Genomic DNA, 19626 nt, shown 5'->3' on the forward strand with positions numbered 1-19626 from the left:
GAGATTTTGTTATAATTGCAATAAATGCCACAAAATATTGAGTTCAGTTATAAGTCCATAATATCACCCACCCCTATTCATGTGGCTGTGGTGTTGATGGCCCAATGGTTTGAGGTTCAAGTCATTGTGCATTCATGTGGATGCATTCATATATCCTCAGTGCTCTGCGGTAGGTAACACTAATCAGTCCAGAGGTTAGGCATGCTGGGAAAACAGCTAAAGACAACCTCTAGGTCAGGTTGCAAGGGGACAGATAAGGAGACAGAAGCAGGTAGACAAAATTAGTCAAGCGTGAAGATGTCCAAAGGAAAATAAAGATGGTGGAGCAGGCAGGTGTTTCAGACATACTTGAGGACAGACAACCTGACAAATAGATTCACAGACCAGAGAGGTTGACTGATATGTGTGCAGACAGCAAGCAGAGAGACAGACATAGGGGTGAGTGATGGCAGACAGCAAAGGTCCATGTGATTCATTTTAAAGATAAAGTCCATGCAGCTTTGTGATTACCCTGTCATTTGATCAGTAGAGCAGGACCAGGGATAGATTAGTAGATTTAGCTCTTATTAGAAACCAAAACAGAAAATCCAAGGCAGGGATGGGAAAACACACAGCTTTGTTTGTGACTGGCAGATAATAACACTTATTTTTGTTTTGATTAATGTGTCCTTCAATTTTTTGACTAATCCAATATATCTTCCAGAAAAAAACATTTCATTTTATAAAGCTTGGCCAATGTAGAATAATTTACCATAAATTCATCATGAAGTCTTTTGTTCAAACCTGGCTTGTTTGATAGTAATCCATTGCTGCATCCACCATTGTTTTGAAATAGCTGCAAACAGTCATCACAAAGGCTAGAGCTAACTCCCTGACTCAAAGACACACCCATACACACGCGTACCTCCTTTCCCCCCACACACAGACTGCAGTGAGGGCACCCTTAGTACACACAGGACAAATTGCTATACATTTTGCTTAAAATTTAAGAAAAATAAAAGATGAAACCATCAAAAATTGTGTTCCTGCAGGCCTAATGAAAATACTTTTTTATTTTCTCAAAACAGGAATGCCTCCTTACATGGGAGACTACTTTTTTCATAGATTTTTTGTGACTGCTTCCTGGTACAACATTAAGCTTAGGTTACCACTAAAGCATTGTAGTGCCATGTTAGCAAGTAGCTTTGTCAATGATATTTTTGTGAAAAGAAGCTAAAGAAAACTAATCTTGATTTTGTAGAAGTGTCCAAATTTAAAGATTTATGTTTAACATTTACTAAAAAGGACTTTACTTATACTATACATTCAAGATTTCAAGTCAACTTTAACTTTTGGTATTAAATCAACAAGTACACTGGACCACAGCTTATTTGTAGTTCAGTGAAGGAATGTATAACTCTAAATTTTGTTCCATTTGCAAATGTTTCTTTAGAACAAACCTAAGGTAAGCTATCTTGGTGCATTGCTACTTGACATCTTTTGCGACTGTACTTAGCTTTGTACCTTAATATATTCTCATATACCAGAAGAATTGTTTCTGGTTTATTTGTTTTGGTTTTTGTTTAATGATCAGCCTTAAAATAATACATTTTATGGCATTCTCACATAGGAACACTGACTAAATAAACATGTGGTGCCTCAAGACAACAATAAAAGCTGGTAAATTAACTTTTGTTTCTGCGTCACAGAAGACTGAAAGTTGCTGTAGTTGTCTCTTCTATGTTGTAATTTCCTTTGGTAACCGTGTTTGTGGTAAGGGAATTTTAGGATGAAGAGTGAAGCTGTGTTTTGGACAATTGGTCCCTTTTACTGTGATTCTTTCCTAGAAATGTTTCCACAATGTTACACAACACCATTATACTGGTGTTAGTTGTTATCCACAGACAGGGTAAAAAATAGAAAGATGAACAAACCACTTTGCAGTGATATTTGCTACTCATAGGATGTGGAGCACCACAGTGCTATCTTTGACACATAGCACTAAAACACTTACATAAACTAATTAACTGGTCTCCTAACTGGAATGCTGACTTATAAATGTGGTATTTTTGGGAAAGACAATGTATATTTTGCTAGGTGGAAGTTTGTCATAATTCGTCACACAAACAAATAAGACACACCGTAGCTGTGTGCTTCTGGTCATCTGGGTGTGATTAGCAGGAGTAATGCATCATGTTAAATAGGTTTTCTACTGCACCTCACCACAATTACACACACAAATAGACACACACACTTTCTTTTTGTCTCTGCATCTGGAAGAAGTGTAATTTATGTCTGACTCCGTCTTTTAAACAGCGACGGGGGTTTGCAGCTGTGCGCGTGTACGGTTCTCTCTGTGTGGTGTTTGTGTCATTGGATAAAATCAAGTTGTTTTTCCTCTAGAATGATTGCTCTGGACTGGGCAGCCATGAGATCCATGTGGAAGTCCTTTAGTGTAAATGCTTCTGACTCAGTTGGTCATCTTGGATTCTGATGACTCTCTTGTGACAGATTTCTCTAGTGGATCTCAGACCTAAAAGTGTGTTTTTAAGATTAATATCCAAACCATCATCAAAATGCAAAGGCTGTTTTGCCAGGTTTTGTTCTGTCACACCCTTTATCCTTAGATAAATAACATTGAAAAGTGAAAGCCATTATATTTATGGAATTTTTTTTCCTTCAGTATCAGCTAATATGACAAACTTTTTAACATATTGGTATTAAAAAGTAATATTTTTTATATTGAAAATGTGTAGGGTTAAAACATCACATTGTCATGGTCAATATTGTGAGGTATCAGTCAATTTAATAATTTAAAAACAAAAATTTCCTTAAAATAGTTCCTAAAATGCACAAATAGTCAGTGATCTCAAAAAGTAAGCCAACAATTAAGTGTGAGAATATGGACAGTCTTTTGTGCAGAAGAAATATACTAATCAGGCGTGCCCATGTAACTTGGATTAAGTCCCAATGCTGGGCCTCAATATTATTACAGTTGGTGGAAGATGTCATTAAAAACAGTTAACAAGAACAGGAGTCGAGCCTTGAGTTATTATTGCTAGGTTACATAATGAGGGAGATGCAGCTGTGCTTGGCAGTATGTGAGGAAAGTGATCATTCAAGACATCTATGTAAACATAACAAGTGCTACTGCTTCATTTTTATTCAATATTACATATCTTTCTATTCTGTTTCTGCTTTTTTTAGTCCTTTCTTCTTGGTTAATGAAAGCTTAAATGAACCTGCTGTAATAGAGTCAAATTGTTTGAGTTCATGCTTCAATTAACCTGGTAAAAATCAGCCCCTTGTCCTACCTTTGCTTCGGACAGATGGTCTGGACTTTCAGCTATTAAGAAACAATTCCTTCCTGGAGACGTGGGACTCTGCTAAGGTTTTTTTTATCCAGGAGGATAGCATAAGAAGGCAAAGGCCAGACCAGCTTACTATGGACTGCAGGTGGCTAGCATATGTTCTCCTGACTGAGTTCTGTTTGGTGTATCCAAGCAAAAGCAGAGTAACATACCTTTTTGTATTTATCAAAAGACAGAGGCCTGCCTCCATATATACAATGCTTTCTGTCCTTGTGTACTTTCTTTTTCAGCTTTACTTGAAATGGACTCTTGTAAGTTGTATATTCAATAAATAATTGTGACATAATAGTAAGAACAGTTGAAAACGTGAATGGAGATGTACATGGTGCTCAAGTGTCAATATTATTATTATTATTAAGCTAAAGAAGATAGCTTTCAAAAGAGTCCTAGCATCAAACTTTATTGGAAAATAAACAAATCATGTGTTTAGCACTGAAATGCAATGGTTTTAACAGATAAACTCAAATGAATCATATTTTGCAGCAAAAAGAACAGGTCTATGAATGGGATACCTCCAGAGAAGGAAGCTCACATATAGCTTAACCATTGACTTATTATTATAATATAGCAGGATAACAAAAGATTCATGGTATTCTTTTTCACTGCCTTTAGCCTCTATTTATTACTGCCATAACTAATATTTATTGTATATTTTTTTTCTTAGCCACCCTCTTCCCAATCTTCCTTTTCTTTCGCTCCCAGACTTTTTCCAACGTGTGCAGCTGTTTTGCCACAGACAGATGAGCTGGCTTAAAACCTTGCTTTGACCACTGTCTAATAGTAATAAGGCAGACAGATCTATCTAAACTATTCTAATTGTTTCTGACAGCAAATGTGTACCATGAAATTGACTTGTGATGAATGCATATAACTGCACATCCATTTGTTCAGGCTGAGGCTTGGTGACTGATACTGAATTTGTGAATGGCAAGAAAACAAAGAAAGGAAAGAGAGCGTGAAAAGAATAGGAAAGATGAAGATTTCAGTCCAGCAGCTTTAGGCCTGTTCTGTGAAAATCTGGAGATGTTTAGTAGCCTTTTACAATGTCCTTAGTTTTTTTTTTCCTGCACCCCTCCCAGCTGATCATTGCAATCACCATCAAGTCCTTCCCTGTCATTTTTGATAGATTTGACAGAAATGTGGGAAGTTAGACGGTCCAAATAAAAGACAGGAGTGACAGAGTGACCAAAAGAGAATATTCTGGATGAGAAGCAACGGGAGAAAGTTTAGCGAATGTGTTCCATGCGTTTGTGTAACTCAGATTTTTTGACTGTTGTTTCTCCATCCATCTCCTAGTTGATGAATGTTCATCCCACCCTGGTCAGGGACCTAAGACCGAGACAGAACAGAATGATACAACAAAGATAACAGTAGTTTTGGAGAAATATTGGGCTCTCTCTTCTTGAGAGGAAATAGGTTTATGACAAACATGTTTTACAGTCTGTTAGAGAAGTCCAGCTTCCATCCACTTAAGAAATTAGGATTGTTATGTCCTGGAAGATGGAGACTCTATAGCTTCTTGACTTTAGTGAAATAGGACTATAGTTCTCTGCCATTAAATCACTTTCCAGAGATAATCAAGCGTTGTTGGAGGACTGTTAGTTTACACACACCAGAGTTCAAGTGATATGTTAATTTTGATTTACATTAGATTATTTTCTCTACCAGTTTACTTTGAAGATTAAATATACTGATTGCATAAACATGTTGTGGGTTTTGCCTCTACTTATTTTAGCACCTGTCAATAAAGCTTGCCTAGTTTATTTGCCAGGTAGAAGGATAATGGGAAAAAATAGCTTCTGAAATATTTTTTAGACAGCTGGGTCAAAGGCCAGGTTTTTTCAGAATGTAGATATTTACAGCAAAATTAATGTATGAATCTGGACTGGCTGTGTACATAATTAACAAAGCATGAAAATACCTCAAAATCAGGACCAGCATGTAAGAATAATTGGAGTCAGAGAGTCTCTTGTGGAAATGGCAACAAGGTTTATCCTGGATTTTTAATGCACAAGGATTAATGGCGATTAAGATGAACATATTCCAAGGCATGTCAGCATGGAGTTGTGCAAAAGTTTAGAACTGTATTTAAAGAAGTGAAACCCAGCACTTCAAAGCCATAACAGGCAGAGCCAGAGGTCAGTTTCAAGGCGTCAGATGTAAAATCAAATTTCTTTTAAGTTATTTTTAATATATACACAGCATTTTCATAACAGCTAAGTGCTACCAGCTGCATCACTGTGCCGCCATAATTATAATTATAAAGCCAGTAATCTTAATTTTAAATATACCTTAGAAACCTTTTGAGTCATTCTGCAATTCTCTAAATATCTGAAAACCTTGACCAAGTTAGTCACTTTAACTGAATTAAGTTTTAAAAAACTATGTATGTCTTGAATACTAATGGTTAAAGTCTTAATTCACCATGTTATAAAAACCCTTAACCCCTAGTCTGAATCTTTTCACCTTAGTGCTGATCCCCTGGCAATTACCCCCTAATCACCCTAATCATATAGTGAGCACAAAGGCCAATTAAAGAGGAAAAAACTGAGTAGGATCTAGGTGGGTGTATCTCTGTGTGCAGTAAAAGATTGGTTTAGTCTAAATACAACTCACTCGGGAGAGGGTTTAAGAGTTGTTAAAGCGGCTTATCCAACACACACGCAGAGACACAATTACTGGGGACTCACAAGTCTCAAGGTGCACAGACATGACAACAGGCAGGCATACACACACCTATTCTAATAGCTGTTTTGTTGTTGCATAGCAGCAAAGTAATTTTGTTGATAAAGACAGAGCAACAGTAGCACTTTCAACACCGATGAGTGTTTCAACAAAGGAAGTCAAAAGCTGCCAAGCTCTTTGCTTATTCTTTTTATGGCATTATGGGGAAAAATTATACAGGATGTGCATTCATTTAGATGTTTTAGTTATTTATTATCACATGTTGCACCGAATGTTGTGCTTTGTTGGGTTTTAAGTTTAGCTATATTAGAATTGCCTATGCCAATTAATAATGAACTAGTAAGTTGGGGAAACACTCTTACTATAGAGAAATAAAAAGTATATAAAATAGCAAAAGAGTTTATTATTTATCATACCTGCCTGATAAGGCCAAGTTTTTAAGATAATAAAAGATAAAGGCATAAGTTCAGCAGTGGCATCCTCTTAAAAAGCATGATGCTGCACATGTGCATGGAATAAAATCAGAGACAACTTCTCTTAGATATACAAGAGCGTGTTAAGAAAATTAATTGAAGTTCACAGTTAAAACATTTTATTCAATCAGCTCATTGTTAGCAACATGCAACTAAGACTACTGCTTATTTTGCTTAGTTTTCTTCTTTCTTAAAGCTTGGTTAGAAAGGCCAAATGCTAACGAATATGGTTGACTGACTTCTAATTAAATCAAAGATTATGTTAAAATATTTTGTGGTACTTTAAATTAAAATTGCGACTAATATAGTCTGAATTGTGGGATAAACCGTGATAGTCAAATATTTATCTAGGCTCTTTAGTGCATTCAAGTGTCTTTAAGGCATTCATTCTTTATGTCACTCAGTTATCAGAGATATTGCACTTTTTGACAATTACTTGTCTAGAGTTATCAAAGTAAGGAGAATTGAGGAATTTATATTGGTCTGATGTGATGTGTGATGTGGCTTTTATTTTACATCCCAGTCACAGTGGTTAAAGTGTTCATGTTTACTGGTGCTTTTGAGTCACTTTCCACTTGACTTTCTGCACATGTACCTCATGTCTCACCATGTGACGCAATCCAGCCACCTCAGCAGCCACAACCATAGATCTTTTTTCTACGTAGAGGATAATTAGGTAAACAGCTGAAAGGTGACTGTGTTGCAGGTTTTTCTCTGCTTGTATAATTTTTTTCAACGACCTTTTATGTGCAACGTTTTGCTTTTGGTCTGCTTACATATGAAATGGAAGTCTCTTATGAATAGGTTAAATGTAGGGAGTGTATATCAAAGGATTTGTCTGTCTAAATGTTTTCTTTCAAGCCTCTTTTCTCTCCTCTCTGTCTCTTCCAGAATATCCAAGTTCTGGATTGGTGTGAAAACCACAGACGCTGCGCGCAGGTAAATAAACTTAAGTTGCTTTAACCAGTTACTTGGACATCTTAAAAAAATACAAAGGGTGTCCAAAACGCTAGAGAAAAGCAACTGGAAAAGTTGCAGTGAAACATTATAAAGCGCCTTAAAAATACACAACAGTATGTTTCAAACACTAAGCATTTTAGACTTCTACAAGCTACTGAACACATAAAACCAAGTTTCCATATCACTAAAAGATGATCTCTTAAAATCTCAGAATTAGCACGTTCCTACAAATTCACAAATAAATCTTACCACAGTTTTTTTTTCCTTTGCCAAACTTTTGCCAAACTTTGCCAATAATTGTGTTGAATATTTGCAAATCATCATTTGGATTTCAGATCTTTCTTAAATGTACAACTAAAGTCTGTAAAGTCTTAAAGTCTGTTAATCTCACTGAATATTGCTTCTACTTTAAAAACTATGTCTTGGTATTTTATAAATGCAGCTCAAACAATTAATCTTTATAAATCAAGAGTTCAAGTCAAAGATAATAATTAAAAACAGCCCAACATGTTAAGAAAATTACATTTTTAATCACTGAAATTTGGGATTGAGTTTTAGCTGTAACTGACTGCTCAAAACCCTTTGCATACAAATATGCTATGAATTACAATTTTAAATAGAGCATCCAGCTTTCTACAAAGTGGCTTTTTGAACTCCCTGCTGAGGTTCAGACATAATCTAAAACCTTTAACCCACATGGAAACACCTGAGTTGTATTTTACTTCTTAAAATATTTTGAAGCTTTGGTACAAATTCAGATGACAGGTCAGTGAAGAAAAATATATAGGCATGCACAGTGAAACCTGCTCTGCATGTATTTCAGTAGTCCGTATACGTATTTATATTTGGGTCAGCATGGGTTAATGTCAACATCAGCCAACCTCCACCAACAAACCGTCAGGAGATACCGCACTGAGCAAAACATCAGATTTCTACTTTTAACTATACCTACCCCATGCTGCCTCAAACAAAAAGACAAATCAGTGCAGCTCCTTTGAGCTTAAACAAAGATCTGGTTGCTCCCTAGTTTTCTTATTCTTTCAGACTCAAATAGCTGTTTGGACTTAAGCACAAATAAAGTCAATGTCCAACAACACTTTCTCAAACCTTTCTGTCAGAGATCATGACACTGCTCGGACATGTGCGCTTTCTTGTGTCTCAATTGCAAGATTGTTAATTTTTACTGTCTGACAGTCTGTTGAAAGTGGATACAGCCCAATTTGTAAAAGTCATCCTGGTAGGCCAACCAAAATAAATTATAACAGGAAAGCACACATCCAAGTCCTCAACCATAATTGCTTAGATTAATCAAAAGAATGAAATGTACAACAGAGGGTGTCCAACTGTGTTTAATGCTCTCAGAGTGTATTTGCTTAACTGGGAATGTTGAAGAAGTCTGGAGAATGCTGTTTATTTTTATTAATTATGCTCCTGGAGATGATTGTTTCAAAGAAAAAAAGCTTTATTGTATTTACCACTTGTTCAGTTAAATGTGCAAAAGAAAAAGGACAGTCATGTTTGAAAGAAAGGACACCCACTGTCAATTCTAGAATTTTCTATGCGTAAATAAACTTGTTTAGATTTTGCATTATAGCAACCAAAAAATACAGTGTCCTTATTTACTTATTTTCTTAGATGGAAGAACATAAAATCATGCATAATTGTCCAATGGAAAGAAAAGAATACTGGCAGGGCAACTGTTAGTTGTGCAGTCCACAAATGTAACTTTTATGAAAGAGTGTCAAGACGTGCAACAATGCTCAAAGAATACCTGAAGAAGCTTGCCACACAATCTATGTTTACGAGTGCAGGTGCAAGTCTCTACCTGTTTGCACATCTAGAGATTGAAATGTTTGGCCCTTTTTGCACAAAACTTAAAGTTCAGCCAGACTAGATAGTGAGAATTAGGCCTGTGCTTTGATTGAACAACTCTAACACTTGAATAGCCTTTTACCTAAACCATTCGATTCTAGCTCTAACTAGCTGTATGTTTAAGGTTTTCATCCTGCTGGACAGTGAACCGCTACCTCAGTCTCAATCTTTGCTTTTGGATACTAAAAAAGGTTTTCTTCCACAATGTTTCTGAATTCAGCTCCATCTCATATTCTTCACATCCTTTTCTCATCATGATCCATTGATTACATACAGTACATTCAAACAGAAATACTTTCTAATGTCTTAGGTGTGTTTATCATATCTGTTTTTGATTTAAGGTTTCTAACTTACAGTAAATGGGTTAAGTATATTTTATCATACACAGCGAACAATAAATCAAGTTTAAAATACTTTAAGTTTTATCATTAACAAAATCATGCAAAATGAAAAACACTCATATTCGATTAAAATAACATTCAGTTTTATGCGTGGGTCTGAACTGCATCAGTCCAACCCAATGAAAGAGATAACAACAGCGTAAAAAGTTGTTGTGTCTTTATAAAGCAACTTTGTAGCTGTAAGCAATCCAGACTGACAAAAGGCAACTTTATTTGAGGCTGAGTCCCCTTGCAACGTCTCATAAACTCCTTTGGCCATATACGGTGCTTATAAGAGTTTGACATTCGAAACTTGTAACAGAACAATGCTGGGAGTCGTAAAGATAGTTTTCCCTCAGCTCCTTTTGGGTTCGTATGAAAACTTGGGGCAGTTTTGTCTCACAGAGTTTGAGAACATGTAAAATATGCTGAAGTATTTTTAGACTTAATTTAATCTGAATTAGATTTTGTAAGTTCTATCTATTTTTGTGGGAAGCCTAAATCTTCCAATCTTCTGCTGCTGTACAGACATAAAAATATGTTGAAAAGTATAAAACACCTTTTTGTATACGTTTTAGCTGTTACGTAATCTCAATCTCTTGAGTTGCAAATTGATTAACTGTATCTATTTTCTGCTTTTGTAGCTAACAATTTTACTTAAATTTTGTTTATTTTTCTGAAAATCACCATCCCAGTGCAGGGCAAACAGCAAACAAATAAAAAAAAAAGAAGAAGAAGGAATGAACAACATGACATGATAGATAAACATGAGTGTGAAGCTTTATATTCATATGTTCCTTCGTTTCATCGGTTTCTCTGTATTGTAGAGGCACAAACTGAGCAGATGTTGCGCTAACACATCTGGTTTGTGTCACATCATCAGTGCACTGCTTCTCTCACTCTCTCTCACTGTTTCTCTCCTGGGAAAACACATGTGAGCTCACAAAAATGAAACTGCAGCTCTGTTTCAATTCTCCATCCATCCATCTCCTCTGTCTTTTATCTCTTTTCCTTTTCACTTTACAGATCACATGCACACCCAGAGTGGATTTAGTGATGTTTACCAGGTGTGTAAGACAGCAGGATGTACAACAGCATACAGAGCAGAAGTATTAAGTCACTGAGCATCTCTCTCATGTCATCCTCTCTTTAGCATTTCGTCCTCAAAGCCTATCTAGAAATTTGGTTAAATTTTAATCAGCATACTTCTTTATTTTTAGTTTGTAATTTAGTTTGTCTGTACAACTAAAACTGACTGAAGCTGATTTGCATCATATGGCAGCAGAGCTTTGACAGAGGATCATTTTAATATAGAATTTTATTTTGGTTTTCCCATTGTTCTATCCAATTATTACGCTCAAGTTGAAAATCCTTTCCAATTGCACATTATCTTCCTCATTACATAATGATTTGCATATTTATTCACAACTATGCAAAAAAAATTAACATAGATTTTTGAAGGATTTTTAAAAATTTGTTCCAAAGTTTACATTTTCTAAAACCTGAAGTGCACATTACTGTGTGTATTATGCAAGTAAATACCATTTTAGTTTTAGAACTCAAAACCTTTAGACAAGAAGTTCCCAGTGTTGGAATCTAAACCCCCTATCGAGGTTGTGACAACAAAAATGATATGCCATCCATATATGTATTTTTAAAATGTTTTTCTTTTTATCCAAGTGAGGCAGTTAATTACATAATGATGTTGCTAATTGAACATAGTATTTTTCTTAAATGTCAGTAATTTTTTTTCCATACCTTGTTCAAAAACTTTTAAAACTTAAATCCATATTGGGACATGGTATGTGTATTCATGTTGTTCTGGTTCAAATGTTATATTATCAAGTAATTCTATTAATGTAAGTGGCACCTTGAACCCGTGGGCCAAAGTTAAAGTGGACTATATCGAATCTTTATGTCAGCGTCTTTTAACAGCAGTACATTTTGTAGTTGGGTTTTACATTTAACGTAATTACTCATCTGGATGGACATCAAGCCAAGGGTAAAAATCAACTGTAGGGAACAAATCATATGACAACACACCTGTAGGCTGTCGGAGGAAACTCAGAGGGGGTATTACGAAAAAAATTAACCAAAACTCCAGTCAGTTAATACTCATTACATCTTTGGATTGGCATATTGTGACATTTTATTTCTTCAATTGTTTTTTGGAAAGTCCTGCCATGTGCTAGACTTTGATGGAGCTTTAGCTTTCTCAAAATGTGGTTGTGCTTAAACACATAAATAAACAGAAAAACCTTTGAGGTAAAGTCCAAGAAATTTTCACCAGATGAAGAAAATATAAACTCTATTTGAAGGTAACCCAGAAACTCAGACAGAAGCTTTTTTTAGGTTGTATTCACTTAGCCAGTGACCGTTTTTAGGGATTGAACACATCTGGTGGCTGTCTTTCTTTTACCCTCTCTCCCTGCTCCCATTTTCCATGGACCTGTTTCACTGTTTGTCTTTCATCTCCCCTCTCCTTTTCAACTGACACTCACTTTTCCATCCACTCCAAACCCACCATCTCTCTCCCCTTACTCCCATTTCCTTTCCTCCCTGTTTCAGATTGTGGCTGTCATCCCTGTGTTGTGGCAGGTGAAGTCATAAAATAGCAGGAGACATGAGAGGAGGGCTGAGTGCCATGGTGTGATTAATTATAACAGAGATATGCAAGGAGCTCCTGTGCAAATTGTACACACATAGTGGCTCAGATAGTCATTAATCTAGGTCCTGTTGTTTTATGTCTTGCTGTGTTAAACAGTAACATTGTCAACTTCGACCTTAACCATGTCTACTGAACCTGCTTTCACACACATAACTCATTGTGTTGCATTCAGGTTCAACACTGACTGCTTGTCTCTCAGCACCTCTTCCACAATTGCAGTGTGTTTGAGTTTTATTGATTTATTACATACAAGTGATATTTGAGTGTATAAGGTTTGCACCTCCTTGAAACCACAAATATTTTCAGGTCACATCACCTTCAACATATCACCTCTTCTGTTTTACAAGTTTTCTTCAGTTTCATCACTGTTTTTTTATTTTATTTTAAAAGAAAAATCAAACCAGATATTTTTTCTGGGATATTTTAGAATTGGAGACTGTGGCATAACTCTTATGCTGCGTTCAAACCAAACATGATTTGGATGCCCGGGGTGTCTGGTTTAATTTTTATGTGGACGCGTAATAAAAACACGAGGCATATTTTGTGCGTCTAGAGCTGCATGTTTGAAGTGTTTTGAGTGTTCGACACTCATCTAGGGCATTCAACACTGCCGACACATCTGATGCGGAAGTCACTGGAGTTGGAAAATCTGAATTTTTCCAGCTGGATCCAGAGCGTCAATCAATCAGAGAGACTCCGCTACATGACATAGATGGCTGTAGTTGGTGTCCTGCCAAGAGATGTAGGAACCGGTGCGGGTTAACAGGTCATCAAATTGGCTGAAAACGACCCTCGTGAGCACGCAGCTGGGTTGTGAACGTCAGTAAATAACTGAAAGCAAGTCATATACTCTCAATATTTCATCTGGCATTGTACGAAGAGAACAGGAGAGGCAAAATAAGCTAAAAGTCAAGAGGCTCCTCCCACTGGGCGACATTTGATGTGTGTCTAGAGCAAAATGTCAAGCGTCTCACTTGAGGCCTTGGACGCGGTTTTGATGCGCGGAATGCGTTTGGTCTGAACACAGCATTAGCATCATTCATTAATTTGATCTGTACAAGTATATCCTACAACCACTTGAGCTGGTGTCCATCTCTAGAGGTCAAGAGGTGTTGAGCTTTGGTTTTCTTTTGGGTATACTCTTTAGGCCTTGTCAAATTCTTTTCAATTCTTTGTATTTATTAGTGCCAACGAGGGGTTTGTTAATTTAGTTTCTTAGTTTATTCTTTGTACACTTTGATTTATTTTCTTAGATTCCTGTCAGGTTTTCTCAGTTAGTTTGAAGATCCTTTGAGATTTTGTTCAACTTCTCCTGTGCAATTTAGCCTCCTTCACTCAGGTCCCCCTGCCTGTATTCTGCCTCGGCTGTTACTCAACTACCTCTAATTAGATCACCTGCTTCTTTGCCTTTCTCCACCCTGCTTCTGGATTTAAGCACCTGGAATTTATTATTGTTATTGGATCCTTCTGTTACTTTGCTGCTTTGCCTGATATTCTATCACAGCCTTACCTGCATTTGCTCCTGCAAATGATTTATTTTTATTACATTTCTCAATTTTATTTCACCAAATTTTTGTTTAACTCTCACAACATAACAGGTTCTGGTTTATGAACCTCTGGTAATATTTGTCTTAGGATAATTACAAAAAAGACATGGATTATTGACATCAGAGAAACATGCAAGTTGATCTTGAATGCACCATCAAAATATTTTTTTAAAATTATTGTCCATCCATCATAAAATTGGAAGGAAAATGTTAACATGCAAGTTCTAAAAAATGCATCCTCACCTTGAGATTTTTTATGACGCCTCTAAGATGCATCTCACACTTTTTATTATTTATTTATTTATTTATTTTTTAAGAAGGAACATGACTCTGACTTGTATTAAACTCATCTGCTTCACCAAAACAAGTAAGTGTGCCACAAACTTGTTCGGTTGTAAGTCTGATGTTAATTTTGTACAACTTTTGGCCCAAAATTTCTTAAACTGTCCTTAACTTTGGGGTCTGCCAGATCCCATCTCTGCAGAATTGCTCTTCGTGGTGCAGGGTCACATGCCAACAACTAAATAACAAAAATTATTTAACTTTATTAAATCTGTGAAAAGGTTTGTGTAGGATTACATTGTCATCTACCTTAAACATTACATTTAAACTGATGTGACTGAATATGGAAAAAGACAAAACATAACTGAATTGTCTACTTGCATTGTCTTAAAAAATAAGCAAATGTCTTTTTAACCTGAATTGTTTGTACTATATCTGTCAGACTGCAGCAAGGGTCGAAAAATAGCATCAATGCCTTTCTCTTTCTGGGAATATGAGAATTGTGCAATGCATGATACTGGTGGATTATGTTTCTGTTGTGAAATACTGTTTTGATCTTCTGCGAAGTCTAAAGCAACGTTTCCCCAGAGAGTCATAAAATGTATCATATTGCTTGGTTTAGAAAGCTGAGAAAGAAAAAAGAGCACATGATGGATACTGAGTCAGTTTACTGTTACTGCACTATTGATTATTTCTTGATAAGATCTTTTTGTTCTGTATTGTGTTGAGTTTTTTGTGCTTGGCTCTCTCAGAAAAGCACCTCCATGACCAAAGCTGAGGTCAGAGGGGAGAAGAAAAGGATAAAAAAGCAAAAGAAATTAATGGATAGAAATTCATACCACATACATCCATGTATGAAAATACAACAAGCTGTGCTAAATGTAAATGCTGGTGTGACGTTTGGCCATGTTGAAGAGGTAGTTTTTAGCAAGATCATAACATTCATGTCAAGTGATGAGACTCATGGAAACTTCAACAGGAACTCGTCAGATCTAATTTTCAAGTTGAAGCTATACAAATGTAGATTCTAAATAAAAGTTGCAATTGGAATTTAAAAAATAGTCACAAAAACACAATGAGATAATGTTCTACCTGCTACCCCTCAGTTTTCTTATGTATTTTGCTTAATGATTGATAGCATGATGAATGATTGACATCCATTACACACCAAAAATCCATTTTTTGTTCTTGTATATTTTTTGCCTTCATTAGTTTGGATCAATAGTTCTCAAGACTCTCTGCATGTCTTTTTAACGTTTCATAAACTGAAGAGACAAACCAGTGTTTTAACATTTAACAGATAACTTTGCGAAGAGCAATATTTTAAAACTGTTAACTACGTTATACAATTAGGACTTTTGGTTTCCCATTTGCGTTTAACAAATATGACGAAAAAATTAGTTTGAAAAGATATTGTAGCACTATCAAAGTATTATCTTTCTTTTTAGATATAGAGCGCTTCATCTATCAGGACTTTGATGGATTGTTAACTGTTTATGTGCTGTAGTTTTTTTACTTACATTTTTAGCTTGCTGCTATTGAGGACCACCTCCTGTTGGTTGACTTCATCTGTGGCATAGAGGTGAATTGTGGAGTAAAATTGATTGATTTCCTCCACTGCCCAGTGTGACAGTCTCTGTAGTGTGTCATAGAGGTTATGAGATAGTCAGCAACACAGGAGTCAGCAGACCTGCTGACAAAACTCCTGAATAACGTCTCATACAGCAGACAGGGTTGGGTGGTGTAGAAGGTAGAAGAATGGAAGGACATGGTCCTCACATTACCACATCTGTTATCCAGGTGAGACTGGAAACAATGCAGCAGAATCCATGTGAGACACATCTACCCCCACAGGGGGATGGCAACCAAACTTTAGAGGTCATGAGCAGCCATCACCTGCAATCTTAGGTAGGCCAGAACCAGTCAGTACAAAACTGACTTATATTACACTGTAATATGAGTTGAATGCAAAGTTTGTGAGCCTTGATTGGTTTATTAAGTATTCAAAGTATCCTAAGTTTATTTAATTTAGTGAAGTTAGACTTAAGATCTTAATAGGATCAGAATGTAATTTCTGTATATCCAGACTCCATATTTTCTGATAGCTATAGAGACAATTAATCGAGTTAGATATGTAATAATATATTTTACACTTCAAATTTTGTGTAAAATGTCTTCCAACATATTTATGTCCCTTGAACTTCTTCAAATATCATGTTGCAACCAAAACATAGAACATATTTTACTATTAAAAGTTTTTCAGGGAACATTTCTACGACAGTGTATTATGGCCATTGTAAACTGAAAATAAATAAATAAATCACCCTAAATAAATTTCTGCCAAAAAAACGACTGAAATTTCCCCCCAAAAAATCTTGGAAATTTTGTAGTGTTTTCTAAAGAATTTCTGAGAATAATCTAAAGAATTTTATTGTTTTTTGTCAGAAAAATGGAAAGAGTCTGGAGCTGCATAAATACCAAGACAATGGAAAGGTAATGGTGAGGTCAATGCATATAGGTGAAACATAATTATAAATTATGAAGTACTTATTTTGGCAGCATTCATGCTGAACCTCTTGTTGGTATTTCCTACAAACACAGTAGATACTGCATTTGTTAAACCCTCTGAATAGCAGACTCTATGGTGAGGTGTTGAAGGGGTACCCTAATTTTTCAAAATGGTAAAAACCAAGCACATATGTCTTCAATGACTCTGCTTAGAAGATCATGTGAGAACCTTTGATCCTCATGATTTCATTCTGAATATTTACCACCGCAAAAGTCTGGATGAGACCATTTTAAGCAGCCCTGCATCGATGAATTTGTTAACTGTTCACTTCTATCAAAGAGTTTACCCACATAGATGAACAAAGAGGAAGTTTTTCTATCATTTGTTAAATCATGTTTCTTCTTCTGGAGTCGGTGGGAGGGAATGGACTGGAAAGATGATTGAAGCCAGGCGCAGCAGGAAGCTGAGGGAGACAGACAGGCATGGAGAGAAAGGAGGCGGGGGAGAAAAGGTTCAGGGTGAAACCGCAGTTTTTATATGCTGTCTGGTTTTAATTTGGTGAGAGACATCACTCACCAGTTCACTGAGGTGGCAAACCAGATGAGTGTGCTTTGGGAGAGTATTCTGCTGGCTTACACTAGAAGATCTGCTGCTGGAAATCTTCTAACTGCATGATACTTTATTCATTCTCATCATTAGGCCCTTTCTTCTCTTTATTTCTTGATTCTTTTGCTGTTTTGGATAAATTGTTCTGGGAAATGCTTGTGTTCATTTTCCGGAACAGAACTTAACAGTTGTTAATTTATACATTTTGTTATTGTTGCCAATTTGAACAGTCAGCTAGAATCAATCTTGATTGTGCCTTGCAAAAGTGTTCATACTCTTTGAACGTTTTCAGATTTTCTTTCATAACAACCACAAACTTAAATGGTTTCTACTGGGATTTTAGACAATTAAAATATCTGAAATGCTTGGAATGGATGCTTGCTCAACCTCCTTTAATCCATACTTAAACAGAGTCAAGTGCAACCAATAAACTCCTAAAACCACCTAATTATTGAATGGACTTCACTTGTTTTTGGCACAAGGATGCAAAACTAAACTTTCTGCATTTGGACATTTCCTCTACATAAACATAGTGCAAATTAAACAATGGAACCAATAATTTAAAATAAATCAAATGGAAAAACTTTGATTCATCGCCCTTTTGCCTAAATTTTTAAACTATTTACACGTATAACCACTTTAGATTTTTTTTTCAATATATAAAGTAATTGTAAAGTGATTACGTGTAATAAATGCACATATTTTGAGGTTCGTAAAATAAAGACAATAGAATATTAACACATTTGTTTTGTAGTAATAAGCTTAAACATTGATAGATTTTAAGATAATCCAACCAAAATCCCCATTGGATCTATACCTTCCACTTTTATAAGTTTCAGAACATAATACAATCTAATTAATTTCAGAAATAATCCTTGAATTTTCTCAATTAAAGTGTGCCAAAAACAAAAGATAAAAGTCATGTTATTAGGATTTCACTACCTGTTAAAAATATCTCTGGTTTATTGAACATGATACAGTATAATAAATCAGTTTATACTACATTAAAATGGTTTACTCTTTCATCCTAATAAATCCACCATGACTGCAGCTGATTTAAAACACATCGCTATAAGGTCACAGTGGAGCTGCCTTCATCACTCGTCTCATGACCAATATGCTTGCTGTGACTGAGTGAATCATAGTTTAATCAAACTCACAGACCTGTGTGTGAGACTCAGTCTAGGTTTGTTCAATTTACTCTTGTATAGGAGAACCAGTGCTACAATAGTTTTATTTTGACCAAAGCTTTGGTGCTGCATTCTCCACTTCTCCCAACACACTTCGGACATAACAAACATGTAAAAGAAGATGCTCTGATTAGATCTGACTAAAATCTTACTTTTTGGACCAAAGCAATAAGCTATGCTTGGCAGAAACCTAACACTGTAAACACACCATGTTGGCTATGGACAACAGTGGTGGCAGCATCATGCTGTACGGATGATTTTCTTCAAAAGGCATTGGATAACTGGTCAGAGTTGATGAGAGAATGGAGCTAAATACAGGACAATTTTGAAAGGCTGTCTATTAAAGGTGGTAAGCAGCTTCAAGACAACAAACCTAAATGTACAGCCAGACCTTTAATGGATTCATTTACATTGAAACATATGCTTAGATTTAAAAAAATCGACGCGTGCCACACTTTCCTGATTTTCAATCATAAAAATCTGAAAGTTCTGTTTCTCATTCTTCCGCTTCACAATTATGCACTGCTTTTGTTAGTCTGTTACAAAAGGATCAAAGTAAGTAAAAATATTAATGTATGGGGTTTCTATTTGACAAAAGTCTGAAAAGTTCAAGTCGTGTAAAACTTTATTGTCCCATACTGCTTTTGTTTTTATTTACAGTGCCTTCAGCCATGCAAAGAATTATGGGAAACCAGGAAGGTGTTCTCTCCAAAGTCATGTGAGGTAAGTCACTGCAACTTTGGTGGCATTGTCTCTCTTGCAAAAAAAAAAAAAGAAACATGCATTTCTTGGCAAACTGAAGATGTTTTTATAGTGGGAACCTGGACGTATAAACTTCCTTGTGTGTTTGTGTCACAAATCTAAAGAGCTTCTCCAAACATACAGAAGAGTGTGCAACTGTTTCCCTAGTATTTTGCATGTGTGTGTGTGGCCCTAAATGATTATTTGTAGAGCCAGTTGCTGCGGTTTTCAGATAGATTAGTTTTTCATCACAATAGCTGAAGCGTGTTACTGACTGGCTGGCTGGTTAGGACCACAGGGTAATTCAGAGCCATTAGGTAAAGCTTGTGTTTACATCTGGCTAAACTGCAGCCATGTGAGCAG

At 35.9% G+C, this 19626-nt stretch overlaps 1 protein-coding gene across 2 annotated transcripts in view; it reads left to right on the top strand.

Moving 5' to 3' along the window:
* anos1b (anosmin 1b) overlaps positions 1-19626 on the top strand; it is a 46075-nt gene that overhangs the window by 6660 nt on the left and 19789 nt on the right. For both annotated transcript variants that reach the window (XM_028028719.1, XM_028028718.1), the window contains exons 2-3: positions 7400-7447; positions 19183-19245. In XM_028028719.1, coding sequence (XP_027884520.1) covers positions 7400-7447; positions 19183-19245 — 111 coding nt within the window. The remainder of the gene's footprint in view (positions 1-7399; positions 7448-19182; positions 19246-19626) is intronic.

This window comes from Xiphophorus couchianus, chromosome 9 (genome assembly GCF_001444195.1).
Source record: "Xiphophorus couchianus chromosome 9, X_couchianus-1.0, whole genome shotgun sequence".
In the NCBI taxonomy this organism is placed as follows: domain Eukaryota; kingdom Metazoa; phylum Chordata; class Actinopteri; order Cyprinodontiformes; family Poeciliidae; genus Xiphophorus; species Xiphophorus couchianus.